At 36.3% G+C, this 21,001-nt stretch overlaps 1 protein-coding gene across 3 annotated transcripts in view; it reads right to left on the bottom strand.

The window, feature by feature from the left end:
• LOC134793001 (protein outspread) overlaps positions 1-21,001 on the bottom strand; it is a 388,052-nt gene that overhangs the window by 254,223 nt on the left and 112,828 nt on the right. For all 3 annotated transcript variants that reach the window (XM_063764508.1, XM_063764509.1, XM_063764510.1), the window contains exon 2: positions 4,530-4,610. In XM_063764508.1, coding sequence (XP_063620578.1) covers positions 4,530-4,610 — 81 coding nt within the window. The remainder of the gene's footprint in view (positions 1-4,529; positions 4,611-21,001) is intronic.

Below are 21,001 nucleotides of genomic sequence, written 5' to 3'. Positions count from 1 at the left end.
AGTGCTTCAAATCGAATTCTAAATTACTTAAAAAAGGGTCTCAAAATTAAGTGGCAACGCCAAGGGCGTAAGGTTTAACGAGCAGTCAACAATGATGGATTAAAATTAAAACTTTTTGCACACGTAACCTCTGGTAACAGATTATTGCAACGGAAAAACTCGCCGTCAAGTTGGCAGCATGTTATTTACTACAATTTAAAGCTTGGATTATAATAAAAACAACGTAACAAAGGAAGCCGCTATTAAAACTCACTTAGTCCAGGAGGCCGAGCGATGGAAATAATAGTGATCTAATCGTGGTTTTAAACCAGAAATTGTAAAAAGGTGCTTTATGCAGTTTGGTTACAGGTGGCTGGGTTTCCTTCCGTTGTACAAATTTGGACTACAATGTGTTTTTGCTGATAATAAACTACAGTCTTTGTGTTATGGCATCGCTGTGCTACTTCCGTAGGTTATAGAAGAATATTTAAATAACAAAAGGCAGCAGTTTACCACAAGGCAATGTTTTGGGACCACAATTGTTCGTGATATTAAAAGGAGAATAAAGAGGACGGATTAAGGAGAAGTGCTCAACCCGTTTTCTTTAGCTAATTGTTTAATTTTCCCGGCGAGTCGCATCCTTGATAAAGACATCATAACACCAGACGTGAAAGGCAAGGTAAAAGTATGTACAATCACTTAGTTATACCGCGAATGTCTAGAAAGCTGGAACCTGACAATTACCCGTTAGCATAGGCGTAATGTTGTTATTATGCTTTGCCTAATTTCACGAGCTGTTAACTTCAGAAATACGACTTTAATGATGGAATGTATTAAGTAAATAGAGTACAATAAACTTGACGCACTCAGACGCTTTCTAGTGATCTAAAGTTAGTATTAGTGCCAGATGGCAGAAAGTTTGTTTTCGAATTCAACAGCATTACGTAAGAGCGGCAATGTTTTAAATTTAATGAAATACATGCAAATGACTATTAATAACAACAGTAACTAAGGCGGACACATTAGTTCAACCTAAACAATAATAGGAAATAATATTGCTGAAAATTGTGATAATTCAGTGTGCTGAAACCATAATGGCTAGACAACGAAATAAAATGATAATACAGGTTTTTACAGCTTAGGTACTGTTCGGAAAACTAAAAAACTCAGTCATAAACCCACACGAAAGTTTTGCAAACACTTAGTACACCTAGTGCATCTACATCTCTTTTAGACCAAACATGTCTAAGTCAACTAACATTTAGCAATTTCGTGATCTTGGACAAATCCCTGTAAACTTTACTAAGCGATTACATCGCTAAATGCTAAACATTCATTCGCATTAGAGCGTTATTTATCACAAATTGTTCGGAACGCCCAGAGGCATCTGCATTTGCACAATTGCATTGTTTTGGAATTACACTTATTTAAATGTCTTGCGTTATCTAATGATCATTGACATCATGATCGTTGTGTTATGTCTGTAAGTGTTGCGAGTTGCGATATATTTGGTATCCGGCAAGACGGAAACTCGATACTTACATACCTTATTAATCAAGATCCAAACCAGGATTTCCTGCTATATTTCAAATTGGAGTATCTAAGACAGAGAACGACCTATACGAGTAATGTGATTTTAAGAAATGTAAAATCAACACCATTTGAAGATATCTTCCCGATACACGATTCCCGATACATATATGGTGGTTTAAGCATGATTATAATATGTACATATGTATATAAATCTATATGTATATTATGCTCATATCAAACATGCAGATTAGAGGCATCTCTCCATATCCATATAATTCATAATCTCATCTTCTTTTCATTTTTTTGGATAAAAAATGACGCGTAAAAATGCAAATTAATTCACAATTCACGAGCCACTTGGGAATTTGATTGACTGCAACGAAGGAATAAAAGATTTGACATCTGAATTGATAACCACTTGATTAATAATGTCCTGGCATGTTATACAGTTACAAAACGGACGAAAATTAAGTGTATTTCTAAGTATTATACGTCATTTTGTATATTTGGCGCTTCAGTGCGCGGGCGCGTTTTTTTGGGCACTTTTTGGCGCCGATTTGCGCCTTGCTGGGCCTTATCGTAATCTTCAAAATTTAAGTATGAATACGATTTTAGGGTTCTTTCAATGACAGTTTCGGTTGTTACGCATTACGTACCTTAAAACTAGAAGTTTCTTTTTAAAATCATATTAATAAAAATCTTAAATCAGCAAATCCGATTCAACCCGTCAAATTTTCCTTGACGTACATTTCTTCCATGACTTAAAAAGTCATTAAATGTATTATCCATTGATTGATCCTTTAGATTTTAGACTATATAGAAACCGATATTTCAATCCAAATGATTACTGAATTAAAATGATTACGACAAAATTATCACAGAACGTTACTAAACGAGACGGTAACGCACGACTACCCCTGCTTTCCGCTTGTTATAATAACGACATCAACGATAAACTTATTATATAAACATTATTGCACAATGGAAAAGTAGATAAATGATTTAACGCCAAGTGCTGCTTTCTATTGGACATTTATATCAGCTCGTATATCAACGTGAACAACTAGTAAAATATTTTCAAACCTCTAAAAATATTGTATATCGATAGATAACAAATTTTTATCTTAAAATCGAAATAAAGCACCTATATCATACATATATACCTACTTAAAAACGTTATGCTCTTTATTTAATTCTTTTATGGGAACCCGACTGAATGTTTTGTATTTTTTGTAAACCGTATGCATAATGTTTATCTGTCCGTCTGATGTAATACAACGCAAGAACCGAAAATGCGAGGAATTATCATTTACATCCAGCTCTGCGGGTAGCTTCGATATTTCTCAAAATATTTCTGTATTTTTTTTTGACGTTTAATATTTTTGTTAGTTTCCATTCATTTAAGGTTAAAGAGTAGGTAATTGATGTAAAATTCTGTCATTCAACTTTATTTTTGATATTCAATTTGAATTTTGCAAATAATCAATGACAGACTTTAGTTTTAATTCGTAATTTATATATATATTTTTTAATATAATGTATTAAAGCTTTTTATGAATGGAGATGCTGTGTTAGATACATATGCGGTCCAGACACAGTAGGCATGACATGAAATATTATATTTATCATTCCTTCATTACATTAGCATTTTATGACACCTACATACTGTCAATATTACATATCACTACTTCTAAGAAATATTAGTATTACAAATAAGAAATCAGAGACACTGTAAACTCATCAAAATTGTGTCACCTTCAGTTATGGATTGACCACCTTCGACCTCCGATAACTACCATCATCAATACACATCACAAATTAATCATTTCCCTGCAAATTTATCATCAGACGCCATTTTACAAAAGTATAACATACTATATAATATGTTTTTCAATAACCCGTCAACAGATTAATATTAATTACATTGACACATTGCCGCATGTCATTCCGCGTAATTTAACACTTTGACAGTAATTGTCCTCGACGTCACGTAATAAGCTGTCAAAATTTGATAAAAATCTAAATACAGGGTGTCGTGTTAGTGATTGGCAAATACCATATGACATGAAATAAAAATTGAAATATATTTGTTTAAGTACTTGTTGAATACTTTTTTTACAAAAAAAATAAGGAATTATACTGTGACTTTAGTGAAAAACAGTAGAAGTTTCACACGAGTACAGTACGGAACTTCTTTTCAACACACAATTTAAGTTTCAATCATATTTATGCATTTGAGCAAGTTCTATGGAATAATTTGTTTTTACAAAACAAATCACAAGCTTCGAAGGGATTTTATCACTAACACATCATATCAAAAAGATAAAAAAGTGAACATTAAAAATCCATACCAAATGTGTCCTGGAATTGTTGGGCATCCTATATAACAGGTAACCAATCGATAAATAATCGATCCTTTATTGATAGCTGCGATATGCGCCCGCGCATGTAGCCTTTATGGGCCCATAAATATGAAGGTTCCGCGAAAAAACGATTAGGGTCTAATGCGTCTGGGGTTTTTTCAAAAAACAACCTTCAAACTGCATTTTGTTCGCTGCCTTGAAATCTGAGATGGGGATACAATGTTTTTGGAGCAACAAAAGGATTTTTGTTGAAAAATTGAGCGTGATAAAGTTTAGAATTCCCTTAGTGTCCGGCTCAAAGGACCGAATTTATTATTCAAAATATGGCGTCACTTTATCAGGATTCTCGCGTCTAAGGTGTTATATTTATAGTGTATTTATTTCAAAACCTTTTTGCTTATGCTCAAATATTCAACCTGTAGGTAATGCAATAGAAATAATTTGCATTAAGCATGTAGAAATTTCAACCTATTTATTTACTATACATTTTCGATGGATGTCAATATATGTGCTACTTAAACGATTATAATAACACGCTTTATGCTGCTGATGATAAGAACGAAGATGATGAAGATGATAATAATGACGATAGCAATGGTAACGATAAAAATGATGATAATAATCAAAATGTAATTTATAACATTAAATACATACCTTTGTTCTGTAGAGCGGATTGGAGAAGTCCCAGCCCGGCGCCACGAAAAGATATCCGCATTTTGATATCTTACGACTGGCCTGTGAACAAAACAAACAAAATTATAACACATGTAATACAGATATTAATAAACTAATTCGTACAAAAACATAAAATGACAATCCGGTCCAGCATAGGTTTACGAATAATAAATTTATAAGTATTGTAGGACATCTTTACCCGAATTTACTAAGTTTGTGTTGTGGGTAACGTACAGACAACGTTATATATAATATACAAAGAAAACACCCACGACTTAGGAATAAATATCTGTGATCATCACATAAATAAACCTTACGTGGATTGGAACTCAGGACTTTCGGCTTCATACTCTTCATAGGCAGTCCGCCATACCCGTCGTCAAATATAAATAAAAACTACATTTATGCGGTTACTTAAAATAAAATAAAAAGGGATTAGCGTAAAGAACCGTAAGTATTTCTACAAATAACGGGTTGGCTTAAAGTAATGAGAATTTTTGTTTTCGGACATAAATACAAAAAGACAATGGCCATGTTATATTGAAGAACTATGCAATATCCAACATTAGAACCAAATTCAAGAATGAAGTAATTGGCCTCCCTTGTGTTAGTTTACGTAACATGCTTCTGACCGTTTGCTTTTCACTTTGGACAAACTACCAAGTACTCTCTGACTGATCGTTTTGTAATTACACGGTAAAATTTATTTTATTCTTATAATATTTTTGCCTACTATCGGAATATACATATCAGAGTATATAATATTTGCCAAAATTCTTCGATTGATTTAAGTCTTGGGGATATTCTAGGGTTGGAAACGTTTAGTCGTTTTTCCGCGAGAGCCTAAAACCAGTTAAAAACGTCATTGCATACGTTTTACCAAAATATGATACATAAACAATTTTCTCTAAATATCAATCAGTTGCAGATTTCATGAAAATTTTTAGTCAGTTAGCAATTGTGGCATGATATAGATAATAAGCTAATATGCCGAAATAATTAAAATTAACGGCAATAAAACAGTTATGGAATGTGAATAAAACGTTGTCCAAAGCATGACGCAGAGGGTTCGAACACAGTTATGAGAAATCGGATGTGGGAGACGTTATTGTATATATAATGTTTTCTTGTAATTTAAAATATGCTCTTGTTTGTCATTGTAAAATTTCGAAAACCCATTGCTAATGTCATTTTTTTATATTTCCGAAAACGAAAATTCTCATTACTTTAAGCCAACCCATTATACCCAGTTTCTCCGAAATAGAAAATTTCTAAGTATAAATAAACATAGCACTGAACATAGATGTCTCTCACCAACTCGTAACTACAGACAGGACTAGTGATAGAAGTCCCAATTAACAAAGTTACCCTAACAGATAAACGTCTGTTACCATTTAATGACAGACTCAAACGCCATTCCCCGGACATAAATTAGTCCCAGACAGGCGTAAACTCAGAGGATCGCCAGCTAATTTACGATTATCCCTTACTCTCCGGTGCGGACGAAAAGAGATAGCGATTTTATTACTCGTTAATCGTTCTAAATCCATCGTACATTTATTAGAGTGGGCTTATTGGCACTTGTGGACTTGGACGTTTAATTCGATTTAGTAGTAGACATAAAATTTAGGTTTAACATAGGAATTAGTTGGTAGGAAATTGGTAGTAATTAAAGATTTAAAACACCAATAATCAAGTCTGAAGGATGAGGGAGTACTGATTCGTATCGGTGAAAGGTGATAACTGCAAAATAAGTTATATCCTAACGACCAGTAAGTAAATACAGCCGGCAATATTTAAACCCAGCCATATCAAATGGTAAAAGATTTGTAGCAATTTTATATATGACCCCACGTTCTTCTTGGTTTTCTATAACCATTTTAAATTGCAACATAATAGTTAAGAAAATGAAAGAGAAGAGTTGATACCTAGAAATTATAATTATCTAAACTTACAGATACAAATATTGTAATGTATATGGTCCATTATCGTGCTTGGTCATTTTTTGTTAAAGTTGGATATCAGATTAAAGACAAAAAACAATAACTTGAAACGTCTAATCGGTGTCACGACCTTAAACGTCAAATATTCTTATGTGTAACTGCATGATTAGGACAAAAAAAAGCAGCAAAAACAACCATAATCTCGATTTAGCAAAGAAGTTATAAAAATAGACCCAATTCAAGATAAAAAATAAAGTGTTACCAGTTTATAACTTACACCGCTCAGCTACATAGTGTTGCCAGACCAATAATATAATTTATGTCAACAGCCAACATCGGTAAACCAACATTATTATGACTTATTGCTTTATCAACCCACCCTTTCATATTTATGGCATTCCAAATTAGGCCTACTACCACAGTAGCTTAGCTTGATTACAAAAAAACTAACGATTCATTGACCACATAAATATAGCATTGAATGGACGCTTTATAAGATGTATGGGTTTCGATAAATATAAATATAAACTGTATTATAACAGAGGTGTTAGCGCGATACATATTAGACCAAGAATGTATGCTGATCAGATATATTTTAGATTGTCACAACATGAAGATAAGGAAAAATCCTTAGGGGCTATTCATAAATTACGTCATTTCAAATTAGGGGGGGGGGGTCTGGACATCGGATGACGGTAGCATGAAGTAGGAGGAAATCGGGTCATTTGATGCATGATTTTTGGATGATTATAGGGGGGGGGGGGTCCAAAATCGTCAAAAATCGATGACGTAATTTATGGACAGCCCCTTATCTACATATTGCCGTCATTCATTATCTAGATATTGAGATATTTTTGTTATTTTTTTTATATTATACTACTTATACTTAGTGACCTTTAGGTACTGAATTTGAGAATGAGTGCCTCATTTCGACGTTAGACGAAAAGTTTGGCAAACCTAACATAAGCTTCAATTTCAATGTACCATACTTTTTTTGAAAAAAAAAAAGGTATAATTCTTTGGCTTAAATATGACGTTTCTTATGATACGAATATCTCGAGATTTTTGATTTATCAGTATCACGTTGTGATTATACTAACATAAATGCATTTATTAGTTATAAGTACCTTAATTATTTTCCTCGTGATGTTAACTAACATCGATTAATCTGATCCAGCTAGGATATTACGAGTACTTACCCTATTTTAACCTTTAAGTTTAAAATGTATTTAATCATAAAAAAATTCTGTGGGGAAAGGGAAATTACAAGAAAAATCAAAAGATTAAGGTAAGTTTCATGTAAGGTGCCGTGACCAGGATATTCTCATTGGCCTTTTAAATATCGATTCGCAAATCGACACTTTGCTCGACTAATCGGAATCGTTTCCCAACAGGGAGGCGTGGGAACTGGGCGACTTGCACTTTCGTCGATCCCCGATAGCGGCGCGCGCGGAGATTTATCATGCGCGCGCAGGACCAAGGTGAAAGTTGATACTATGCCATGCTAACTTATAACTATATATATATATGCTAATGTGTACCATGTGTATCTGAGAATTTGGTGCTCAAGTGCATCTATAGGTCATTATATAAATTTGCTTAGCTCTAATTAAGCTTGATACTGACAAAAAATGAGCAGGAATGATTTTTATGCACGTTAACTGATACTCAGTATTTTGGAAAGACATATTTATATTAATTATATAAACTGTACCTACAGGTGACGTATTTGAAGGCATAATGTTAATCGATTTTATCAACAACGACGTGAACAGCAACAACAGATTTCACTAGTAAAAGGGACCTTTACAATATTTTGATAACAACAAAGATAAATATGAAAACGAAAGTGAATGCAGGAGTCGAATCAAAACTCAAATAAATTCAATGCCCAACAAAGGACCCGAACAATAGACGAAAACCAACGGAACGACACTTTCTATCAGCGACAATGAGATATGAAAAAAGCGATCCGTGTCGATGGAATCACGACTCGATAAAAGCAGTCTAAAAATACGCACTATCGGCCCCATCTAAAGCAATTGTTGAAAGAATGGGTCAAAACTGATAAAATCCAGCCAAGTCAATCGAATTCGCTGTATCTTTTTCTAAAAATCAGCGTTAACCGAGAAATAGCACAGCGGAAAGCATCAAAGCCACAAAAAAGCTCAATCAAGAAAATAGGATTCCAGAGCGTCCATGGAAAAATAAGCGGACCGAATTCAGTGCAAACAACAATGCAGTGAATGAAGTCACAGGCGGCCGACAAGTGCCGAAACACCGGGAGGCCCGCTACCGGCACAATTATCGAATCTAGACCACTCTCACTGCGGCAAAAAGAACGAGACGCAAAGAAAGCACCATCAGGTGCGCCCCCATTTCACTTTCCAATGGCTTATCTTTGACTCCGCCGCGATGCAAAAAGAACTCTAAGCTTGAAAGGGTAAGGTCCAAAGCGAGTCGATGGACGCCCGCTTCGAGTCAGTAAGCATTTCATTATCAAGATTTACGAGAAAACCCTTTAAAACTCGTTAATTGTGCACGGACATTTCACTTTCTAATGATTTTTGTAAAAAAAGTGCCGCTAAGAACATTTGGTTTACAGTTCAGAGACAATAGTTTCTTGTGCGCGTGCGGTTGACAATAAACAAAGCGATTAGGAAGCTTCTTTTGTGGTTTTACGGAGACAGGTTCGATTAGCTTTTTGCTTTACACCAAGATGTTACTTGGATTAACTGTACACTGCAATCTACGTGCATTAGGAATGTTTAAGTTTTAATGTACTTATTTGAAAATATTACATAAATCCTAGCTAAAAGCAATCGAATATCAATGCAAGTGTTATATTACCTCATACCTTTTTTCCGTCAAATACTTAAGCAATTTACGCAAATAGTTTTATTAAATTATGACTTTATTACATAAAACACTTCCGCAAATCCGAACTTTCGCATTTTGTGATCACGACCCCATAAATTTGCTGAACAGCTACAATTTGGACATTTAACGGGCAAATTTCCTACGGTCCAAGCGAAAACATATATTATGTAAATCAAAGACAAATTGGACCCGTGATAACTTTTCTCGTTTATATATCGTCTTTTATATTATCATTAATTTTTTCAATTGTCTCGTTAAACGGGTTTACAATCTTTCTTTCTCCAACTCGCTAAGTATCAAGCTCTCGATCACTATCGCGTAGATCACTCATCATGCGCTCGCGCGCTCGTAATGATAGCCCATTTAGCGGAATCTGATCCGATTGAGATGTCTATGCCGTTTTTGTTCACCTTTAGCTTAATTTTGAGACGTTACATTTTATCGGCTTCAGAATGGGCGCCATATTTGGCACGGCACACATAAAGATAATTTCTATGGTCTTCAAGACAGGTTAGTTTTTGTATTAAGTTTAGTTATTGTTATTGAAGCGATACATGGTTCGCGAAAGTAATCAAGTGGGGCAGTAAAGGAGCAATGTATGTCAAGACTCAAGAGTTCTATAATATTTGTTATATTTGAACTCAATAAACTACGTAACTCTAAAATGAATTACATTTTAATTTACGTAGGTTTAGCAGACGATTCTTCCCCAATCTTCCCACATTAGGAGAACGCCGTATCATAGTTTTTCAATTCAAATTCAATTTGCTCAAGAATTGCTTAAACCAAGTGTAATGTTGAAAAATACCTCTGAAAATATGAATCTTTTAAACTTTAAACAATCTTACTAATCCAAATTTGCAAAACAAGGTATCAGATTTGATGTAAATTATATCATTAGCAAACGCAGGATATTGGTAATACAGCTGTCGGCTCGTGTGTCCCGGTGACATGTTTGACAACGCGAGGTCATGTGTCAGAGCTGTTGATACAGAAATCAGACCACGCGCGACTGATCAATGACGTTAATAATTACGGAGGTGTAATGTTCAAATAAAGTATTGTAGTTGTAGAGGACGAAATTAAGATTTTGTTAACGCGTTCGCTTACGTTGCCAGGCGAGGAACTTGTAGGCTTAACGACACTTAACGAACGAGTTAATAAAATTATACCAAATCTTTGTTTTTCATAAAACAAGTTGAACGTAAAAACTGAGAGTAAGTAAGTTAGAAAAGAGACAAGAGGTAGGCACTCATTGGTTAATAGTGTTCATAGGGTAGAGAAAGTAAACACGTTTAAGAAAGAAATTAATATTAGCTACCTACGAAGTTATAATAAATTTTCTGCTTTTAGTTGTGTTGTTTATTTTCAATTCTCACGAGAATTTTATTCTCCACTTTTTGTTGACACGCAATCGTAGAACGTTAGATAGTGAACCTAATTGAAGGATGTTATAATTGTTTAACAACCACGCCCGATTTTACCTTCTCTTCAATTAACTCTTTTACTTTCCACTTTTATTTATATCTCTCCTTTTTTTCTCTTCATTACTAACTCTAACACGATTACATATATTACAAAGATTGTGTAATTTCTTACCTTTTACTTTATAATGTATGAAATAAATTATATGAATTCTCTATTTATCTTTACAATAAATAAGTACAAAATGTCACACACATATCATTACCCACAAACAAGACATAGGTAATCACTCAACGTAATGTTTATTGCTTCTAATAGAATACCACCAACGATCATCCGTCAATCAGTCACACATTCCATAACCGACAAGCCAATAAGTTTTCTCCTTAAGTGAAATACGTTTTCCACCGTGGAAAACCACTTTCCATGCCTCACAATTGTTGGGAACCAGCTACCATACTTTCGCCTTTTCTAACTGGATATTGCTGGGCTATTATGGACTTTATGTAGTTGGGATAGGGGATAGGAAAATTGACAGTTTATTGACAATTGGTTGTGGTCGTCGTTGAGTGTCTATTGTTTTTGCTAAAGAGGTCAATGACGTGTGTTGGGTGTGGATGTAGGTAGTTTGTAGGCTAGTGACTAGCGATGCCTTGCGAAGTTATGTTACCTATGTGTCATTTTATGCCTATACACACCTAACTCAAAGTGGGACACATTTTTTTGGACTCACGAAGCGATTACTTTTAAAAATATTGGCTTATTCAGAAAACTTTTGTATCAATCTTTAAACTGTTTTTAAAGACCTATCGAATGATGTGCCACAGCTTAATTTTTACTATAATTTTTATTTTTATTTACATCTATTTTTTATGTTAACATCTATACTAAGTAGAGGATATCGCAGATGCTCACAAAAATCATTTTTTCTAATTTCATTAAAATATATTTCTTAAGCCGACCACTGACTAACAGTCCGCCGGACGATAACGACCGGTCAGTTATTCGGAACTGTCAAATTTTTGTTCTAACTGACAGGCCGATATCGTCCGGCGGCCTGTTAGTCAGTGGTTGGCTTTATACATAGTTTTCGAGTAAAATGGCTGTGACATACGGACACAGAGACGGAACGGACAGACTGATATGACGAAACTATAAGGGTACCGTTTTTCGCTATTTTAGCTAAGGAAGTCTAAAAACTACTTGTCTGTAAACTATGCTTTGAATAACACTTACTACCATTTAAAATATAAAAGTCATTCAACCAATAAACACATGACATTACAATCGCGCAACCGCGAGAGCTCGCACCTGCGCGTAACCGCAAAAACTGCGCGCGCGCAGCCATCAAACATTTCGGCGATTGAGCAATCGCGGGGACACCCGACGGAGAATGCTGGGTGGGCAGGGCTGACACATGCCAGAAAACCAATACCACAGAATAAAAATAGTACTAGGTACAGAAGACTCACTCTCTAACAAAACGCGTCTGTTACGATCAGGACAGATATGGCCGCTAGGTGGCGACAGCGCCACGCGCGGCTTATGGCTAGCCACCAAAATTGGTGTGGAACGGATGTATTTTTAGCTACCTGTAGCAAAGCGACGAATTGGCTACACCTGCCAATACTATGTAAGATGCTTTGGGACAACTTCAAAAGCGGGGTAATTTTGAAAATCACTAGTATCTACTAAATTAAAAGCACTTTTTACTGTTGCAACAGTAAGCAAGATGTCCTGATAAGCGTTGCAGTAAAGTCCGACAAGAAATTGTAGAAAATTATTGAGGGCGCCACTTCCTACGTAACTGTCATATTTTTGACGTAAACTCCAGCCACGCGTATGTAAACGCGTTAGCCCATTCTTAAGCGAAATTTACTCTTTATCAACTTTGTGTTCATATATTTGTTATTTATTCCTATTGCATATAAACTAGCAACCCTGACGGAGATGCGCAGGAGTCCCTGATTGGCCGTTCGACTTCTGAATGGGTTAATTTGTCTCACTTGCAGCAAATTGGAACGAGATGCAAATAACGAGAATGCTATTTCAGGCCAATTCGCACGTACACTGATATCAGAATAACATCTAACTGATGTCATTCGGTTATCTTGCATTTCGCCCGTACTTGTCCGTAAATGTATTGGCGCGGGTGAGACGCATGATAACTAAATAATATGATTCAAATATCATTATGTCAGTGCACGTTCGGATCGGCCCGATTGTGGAACATCGTTGCGATGATTCGCGTAATTTGATATTCTTTGTGATATTGATCGTAATTCCTTAACTTGATGTAATGTATTCGATACGTCAAGTTTATTATGAAAATTTGAATTTTTTAGTGCAGATAATACTTCAAGCAACTTATACTATGTAATAAGTTCATATTATTTACACGTCGATTATTGACTCGTTTAAATTATTACTTAAGTACATAAGTACTATTCAAGAAAATGTTAATTACTCCTTACAAATTGATCATACATATCTAATTAAGGAATGGACACTGTCACCTTTCATATTATGTATTTAGTGATCAAAATCGTGGGTACTTAGGTTCTAACCTAGGTTGTGTTGTAAGTATAGACTAAAGCAGAATAAACATTCTCGAAAATAAAAAAGACGACTAACAATTCGGTCAGGATCCTTATCATACACAGACAAGAGGTTAATATGTATTACTAGTATTTCCTCACTTTACACTTCACTTTTTTTTTTCAAATTCATGCTCAATTTATTATATTTCTCAAGTAATTCGTGCGATTGAATTCAACTGAACTCATTCAAATGAACAATACTTGGCGCGATGACCCAAAATGAGTCTTAACAATAAGATAAGAAGAATGTTCCATCATAATTACTTCAAACCACACATATCAACGTAATTTTAAGTACGTATAAAACATACAAGGACCACAAGGTTATGTAGACCTTCCAGAGACCTTTGAGCACGCCGCCCCTATAATCAGAGGTTCATCACAATTTCTCACACTAAATCTCAACAAGATTGTATCTCGGAATTATAGGCGGGATGAATATTGGAGTTCCTTGGACATTAAAAGGAATATATTTTGTAGAATGCGTCCACAAGGACCAGTTACACCAACCACTCTTGACGCACTGATCAACGTTCCTCAGCTGGGAACTATGAAACTTCCCTTACAATAAAATTTAGCGAACGTAGGTAACGGTGACAGACAGATTGGTGCAACCGACCCCAAAGGGGCCCACAGGTTACCAGTTCGCCGGACGATATCAGTCTGTCAGTTGTTTGGAGCTGTCAAATTTTGCGTTTAAGACAGGCCGATTTCGTCCGGAGGACTGGTAATCAGTGGGCACCTTTAGTTGCTCGTCAAGTTTTACGTGAAGTAAGTATACATTGTCACTACCAAGAGTTGCAATACGAAACAGAAACACACAAAGTTTTAATAACTTCTTCTTCTTCCTCTTTGTCGTATCCTCGTGGCTGAGGGACGTGACGAATGTGGACACTTTTCACCAGCGCTCTCCAAGCCGCTCTGTCTTGGGCCCAGTGCATGCTAGCCTGCAATGTGGCGTTTGTCTCTGACGTTATTCTGTCCGACCAACGCGTGGCCATACATCCACCCCTACGCTTCCTTGCCATGCGGCCAGTAATACGGAGCTTTTCCAGGCTATCTGGCCCTGTCCTGCTCAGTCTGGAGCTGCCTGTTTTAATAACAGGTAGCACGAATTAGAAAAGAAACACTTGTACTAACCTATTAGCTAAGGGTAATAGAAAAATTTGCATTGCAAAACATAAATTGATAACGAACTATCGCCCACACTGTTAACCTCTAGCCGCCCATACGTCAAACCTTGCCAAGCAAAATGAAATTTTATTTTGTCAATACAAAGTTCAAATTAGAATGGAACAGGAGACCTTTTTATAGGTCTCTGGGCGGCTAGAGGTTAACTGTACATCGGTGGACATTATGCCTTTTGTAATAAAGTCAACGATGTACAGTTAGGAGTATTGTTGTTTGTAATACGCCATAACCCCATAACACTTCTTGGCGCTTTGTGAACGTTTACTTACGAAGACTTTTTAAGTCCAAAGGGTTAAAATAACTAAAACATTCAGCGTCCGATTTGTAAAAAAAAGTTCCCAGTTAAGAAAATCATACAATGCTACGGAACCCAATAGCAAAGCTAAATTATTTAAATTGGTGTAGTTATGACTATTATTGCTCTAAATAAGTAGAGCGAGCTATTTTAATGCCCGCCCTTTTTGTACAGAACATTTTTTCTGTCACAGGCAAAGGGGCTAGCAATGGTGCCGGCGTTTTTACTTTTAATTGCGAGATATAATTTTTAATCGTTTCGGAATTGTTTGTAACATGCGGGTGTAACAGTTAAATGTTGCAACTTACAATTGTGTGTGCAGTTTTGATAATGCAAGGAATATTTGCATTAATTACAAACTGATTAATGGATGGCCTCGAGAAAATGTCACTTTTTAACACGGTTCGGTAGATAAACACGTTGATAACCCGTCCACCATACGCCCGTTGATGAAAATTGTCAATAAAATCAAAATTTAGTAGTAATCAATCCTGCACTTTTGTAAAATGTATATTGCACTTTACAAAGGTGTCAGTTTAGGAATTTTTAATAAAGGCTTCCACACCAGCAACAAATGGCATGCGATTTTGTATAATGGCTAAGTAGAAGCAACGAATTCGATCGATCAAATGCCCCAACTTATTGCAAATCGCATGCTATCGGTGAAGTTTGGAGAGGCCATTAAGGACCACGTTAGACCGGGCCGTGGCCGAGCCGGAGCTTCCAGAGCTTCGTTTTCTATGGAAAGCACCACGTGATCACCGATCAGCCATCATAGAAAATTACATGTCGGACGCTTCGGTCCGGGCACGGCCCGGTCTAGCGTGAGTCAACCTTTATGCAGACGCGAAAGGATTCCACAGATTTTTCGATATTCGTGTTTTTCATTTTTTATTCTCGCTTCAATGGCAGATTGTTAAACAGTCACTGCCCATAAGGGCAGCTGTACATCGGTGACTTTTATTTACTATTATAAAATAGTAAATAGTAAAAACGACTTCCCTAGTTACGCAACAGTTTGTTAATCCGTAGAAAGCTTAAATTACACAACTCTTTACCCGCACGGTCATAAAACTAGAAATATTATATTATATTCCTCTCGACTTTACTTTCGTCACAACGAATCGGTTTAGGCGTTGTGACGTCATCGGCACTTACAACAGTTTTATGCTTTCTGAATCCCTAGTGTATATTTCATTCTATAGCGTGACGAGCGTTCGCGTTTGCGTTGTCTATTTTTGTATGGTATTTTGAACAGCGCGCCAAGCCGGACGTTTTGGAAACTCAAAATCCCCGACAAAATGACACTTTAGGCCTGTGCACACCGGCTTGCGTGTGCGGGACGGGCACGTGCGCTAAAATGTACGTAAGTAGAGTCAACTGTAAAAATATGGGTGCAGAAATCATCTCAATAATATGTCCCATAGCTCTTATGTCAGCGAATTAAGAACTATGGGACATATTTTTGAATAAGTTGGCTACACCCATATTTTTACAGTTGACTGTATTCCTCACGCAAGTAGTGTGCCGTGTCTGATAAGGATCTGTATATTACTACGCGCATGTGCACTTTAATGTCTACGCACACGCATGCGGTGTACACCGGCCTTAAAACCAATCCCAAATCCAATACAAGAAAAATGGCCTTAAACGATTTGACTAATCTCTATTTACGGTTTATTTAGAGCGAACATTAATCACCGCAAACTAGATTCGTGTCACATGACTCAGGTTTACTGTATTTGGTATGGAGCTTGAATATATTACTGTCACTCTCACTCTACCGTTTAAAAAACATGCATGTAACAAAGACACAATATTCTAATTTTACAAATAGACGACCAGTTTTTACGCCGATAATCATATTCAGAACGAGATTAACGAATTCGAACGCTTCATTCAAATCGAGGCTGCAAATTGACCGTTAAAAAATTGAATAGGGTGGGTTAATATTTAATATTAGTGGCCAGTGTTAAAAAACACCGTAAAATCGATTTTAGTACGAGGTCACGCTTTTTACGACGTATCTCGACTGTTTATTTATTGTTGACCAATATTTATGACTGCCACTAAACAGTTTACACTTGAAGTCAGTAAATCATCTTAACTGACCACTTATAAAAATTTAAAGCCGAGATTATTGCTTTCAATATGCCTGAGACAGGACAGTAAATTATTTTTTTAAACATTCGTTTTTTACCTGTCATAACTGAGTCGTAAAAACGTATTGAGCGAGTACTCTAAGAAAAGCACCTGCCTAAACTACCGCGAATACATTATTGTCTATGACTCGTTGACCGCAACATTCCTACATGTATGTCTTGACAGCTGGACCTACATACGCTTCCGAACAATATTTAAAATGTATGGCGACACGGCCACACGGGTAGCTACTGATTCCAATGCGCAACACCTCGCAGCATACATTCATAATTTTCTTTGGGTCATGAAAAAGACCATTATAAAAAGAGCTCCGATAGTTTTAAAACTTGGGCAAAAATGCGAAGATCGCGATTGTTCAGGGTCCTATTCATTCTGGATGCGTTACAGCACGTCCCTTTCAAGCAAAGATGGCGCCGGTATACGTGACGTTTCTAAAGGCGGGAAAACAATGGTCGCACCGTTATGAATATTGAGTTCGAGGGATATAGTCAAACGCACGCCTCGCCGATTTTCGCCGCACGTCAAAATACTCCAGTACAAACAATACTTGTTACTAAACGGTATTGGTCAAATCTAGTTTGGCAGTTTCGGCCATGGCGCCATTTTCGACGCGTTCGAAATTTAAATGTTATTTTCCTTCATTGTCACTGGCAGTTATAGAACGTACTACTTAATTTCGTTTGTTATTCTCAGTAGTGTTTGTTTCTGACTATTTAGTTAGAAGCAATGAGTCATTAAACACATTGAATATGCATTAATATTGCTACTTCTGTTTATTTTCAGTATGGAGCCGGATCCTTGGGTTTTCTTAGAAATATATGTCCAATGCAACAGTTGCAATGCCTACAGGAAAACCGAAAGAATATTCTAAAACTAAATCGGTGTGCCATGTGTTTCGGGTATGACGTGGATGACTAACATTCACTTGACACAATTTAGGAGCTACACGATGAGACATCACACCAAAATAGCCAATAAGTTATTGAAATTTACCAAATTGAAAATCTAAAATTAAAATAATTGAGTGTTAATTTCTATCAGTTACATCACCGAAATAGAATCTATAAAACTGTCATTGAATAAAATCCATTTATCATATTTTTCTTACATGACGCTACATTTAGGTATCATCTTATTTTATTGACAAATGTGTCATAACACATTAACGTTACTGGTTTCAAAGTAACAAGAAGCATGCTCCGCAAACGCTCAGCATTTATGAAGAATGCAACCCATAAAAAGATTACAGCACTTATGGAGGCAATGCGCGCGTTTACGAAGTGTCCTATGCTTTTCCGAGAAACAACCTTCGTACGTTCTCATTACTGTGATTCTAGCGAAAAAACTAGAAGCTGTGCTGTAACTTTATGTTCGCAATTAAAAAGTTGTTTAGGGTTGCCAGTTACATAAAAAATTTGATTTAAAAAATAATCTACTTGTGAAAGCAAATAATTTCCGCCTGTTAACCACATTCGCTTTACGGAATCGTGCTTATTGTTTGCGGTTTTTGTTATATGACAGTTCCGTTATCAAACAAAATGTCAGCCGTTTTAACGTAATTGGCTGAATAATTTACCTAATTATAGCGTCCAATTTCCATGTTCTCGGCTCCTTATTAAAGGATACCCGAGTACCACCGTTGTTAAAATTAGCTGACCTATCGTAAGCCTTATTTTAAAGACATAAGGTATATTTTTAGTCAGTTAAGAGTTGCATTTGGTATGTGGGTACGCTACATTTACCCTGCAGTTATCGTAAATTATATTTATAATGGGAAGGGGTATAAAATTAAGAGCTTATAAAATCTCAAGTTGAAGTAAACCTACTACTTTTAAAAAGGTATTATCCCTTTACAAACTTTATGTTCTTAGGCTTTTTAAAGTATAACCATAGACAAACCGATAGTTTAACCAGCTACCTTCCGGGTGCTATTAAAGTTATCTAAGGCTGTAGTTTTTAGAGCTTCGATTCGATCATAATCGTAATCTGTAGATCAATGTAGCCTCCTTTTATTGGAGGCTACATTAAATAAAGTTTTATGAGAAATAATGTCTGAGTAATACCTATTTTGTAGACAGTTAGTACAACAAAACAGAACTGCAAACTAAAGTTGTGTCAAAAAAATCGGGAATTTTGAAATCAGTTTACTGCCACCATGCGTAATCTTACCTTCTATGAGAGTTTGTATGAAAACGAATATTAATTTAAAAACACTGCTGGATCGGTTTGAAAGTCGGTTAATATTTTACCCTATATCATCCTGTATACCATACAATTTCAAGAGTCTCGACGTTAAGGTAGAACATATCCTGCTTATCCTATTCCCAAATAAAGTGCTAAAATCATAAATCACAACCCTCTTTTTTGCCGACCGTTTTTTTGGCTGAAGAGATGAAGTGCAAAAAGACCATGCATGCTCGGCGCCGCGCCGTCGATTGGGCTGAAGTGTTGAAACGGCTTAGGACAGAGAAGCATGGCGGTCTTTGGCGTCGGAGTCCAAGATCCACTTCGGGTCGTCGCGCCACAGTAGTACTAAGTCTTTTTTGCCCAAAAAACACACAGCAGCATTCATGTTTAGTGTCTTAACGTCATTTGAACACTTGACTCTCGTAGGCAAAATCATAGCCATGTCTGTTTTACGACCGATATGACATGTTATTGAGAAGGTCGATGACCTCTCGCTAGTGATAGATATCAATATCAAACTAGATTTCATCGTTTGTTGACAAGTAGGTACACAATTATTGATTAAGAGTCACAAAAAACCACCGCCTTAAACATTTACCTAACACAATACATGTCTGTCTGGTACGAGCTTTCGTTGCTAAAAATTGTTATACGAAGAAAAGAGTGGGTATGGTCTTTTGCAGCTGGCTGGGTGTAACGGGCCCACTGATTAACAGTCCGCCGGACGGTATCGGCCTGTCAGTTAGAACAAAATTTTGACAGTTCCGAACAACTGACAGGCCGATACCGTCCGGCGGACTGTTAATCAGTGGGCCCCTTTAAACCAAGGCCCTAAGCTAAGTCTTTAGAAAAGCAAATATGTCTAGATCATGAATGGAGTACTGGATCAGAGGAATTTCCAAAGCGATCCGTCAATTTATCCTCTTGAATATCCCGCGCAATTAGCCGGCCGTTTGCTGCGCCCGCGCCGATAACGCGCGATCATACGCCAGGGTTGCCACATTACTAATAAATGTTTGAAAATGAGACCACACACGCAAAGTCTCGCATTGAAACAGAATTCACACAAAATTTCAGGGAATGACACATACTACATACTTTAAGATCAAGTCATAGGAACCGAGCTGTTGCCATACCGATTAAAAAATTTGATCAGCTGATGGTTATTTTGTGGAGATGGACTCGATTGGCAATTGAGTGGAGCGGAAGATGCTGATATTTGGTAAAAAAAAAAAAACCTTACACATGGCTGAGTTATCACTTATCAACCAATTGTAATTTTTAGGCTTGTAAAAAATTAGTAGGCTTAGCACAGGAGCGCCGCGAAAGTATATCGCCCGCGAGATAGACTATCCGTCTTTTTCTGACTGTATTAATTAGAGAGGCACGAGTAGTAGAAGCTCCTGTGCCTAGCCTAACTGGTTCCAGAGTAATGGAAGATTACCACAAACCAGACGGAGTCAAAGGCAATAGCAAAAGTTTTTTAAGCTTAGGTTTGAAGATCAACCGTGCAGTATACTTTTTTGCCACCATATAAAAAGAAGAAATACTATATAAATATTACCATAGGTACATATATAATAATAATTAATACATGTTAAAAATATATTTAGTTTCTAGTTTATGTCATTATTCAGGATACTATTCCTCTTAAAGGATCCCAAAATGATTGAAAAATGTATTACTGAAAGGTGACAACCCTGGCGATTCCAGTGAGTTTGTTATGGCCCTACACGACGGTACGGCTGTTTGTATCATTACATCCAC

The sequence above is a fragment of the Cydia splendana genome, chromosome 8 (genome assembly GCF_910591565.1).
Source record: "Cydia splendana chromosome 8, ilCydSple1.2, whole genome shotgun sequence".
NCBI classification, from domain to species: Eukaryota; Metazoa; Arthropoda; class Insecta; order Lepidoptera; family Tortricidae; genus Cydia; species Cydia splendana.
This window is presented reverse-complemented; position numbering and strand designations above follow the sequence as displayed.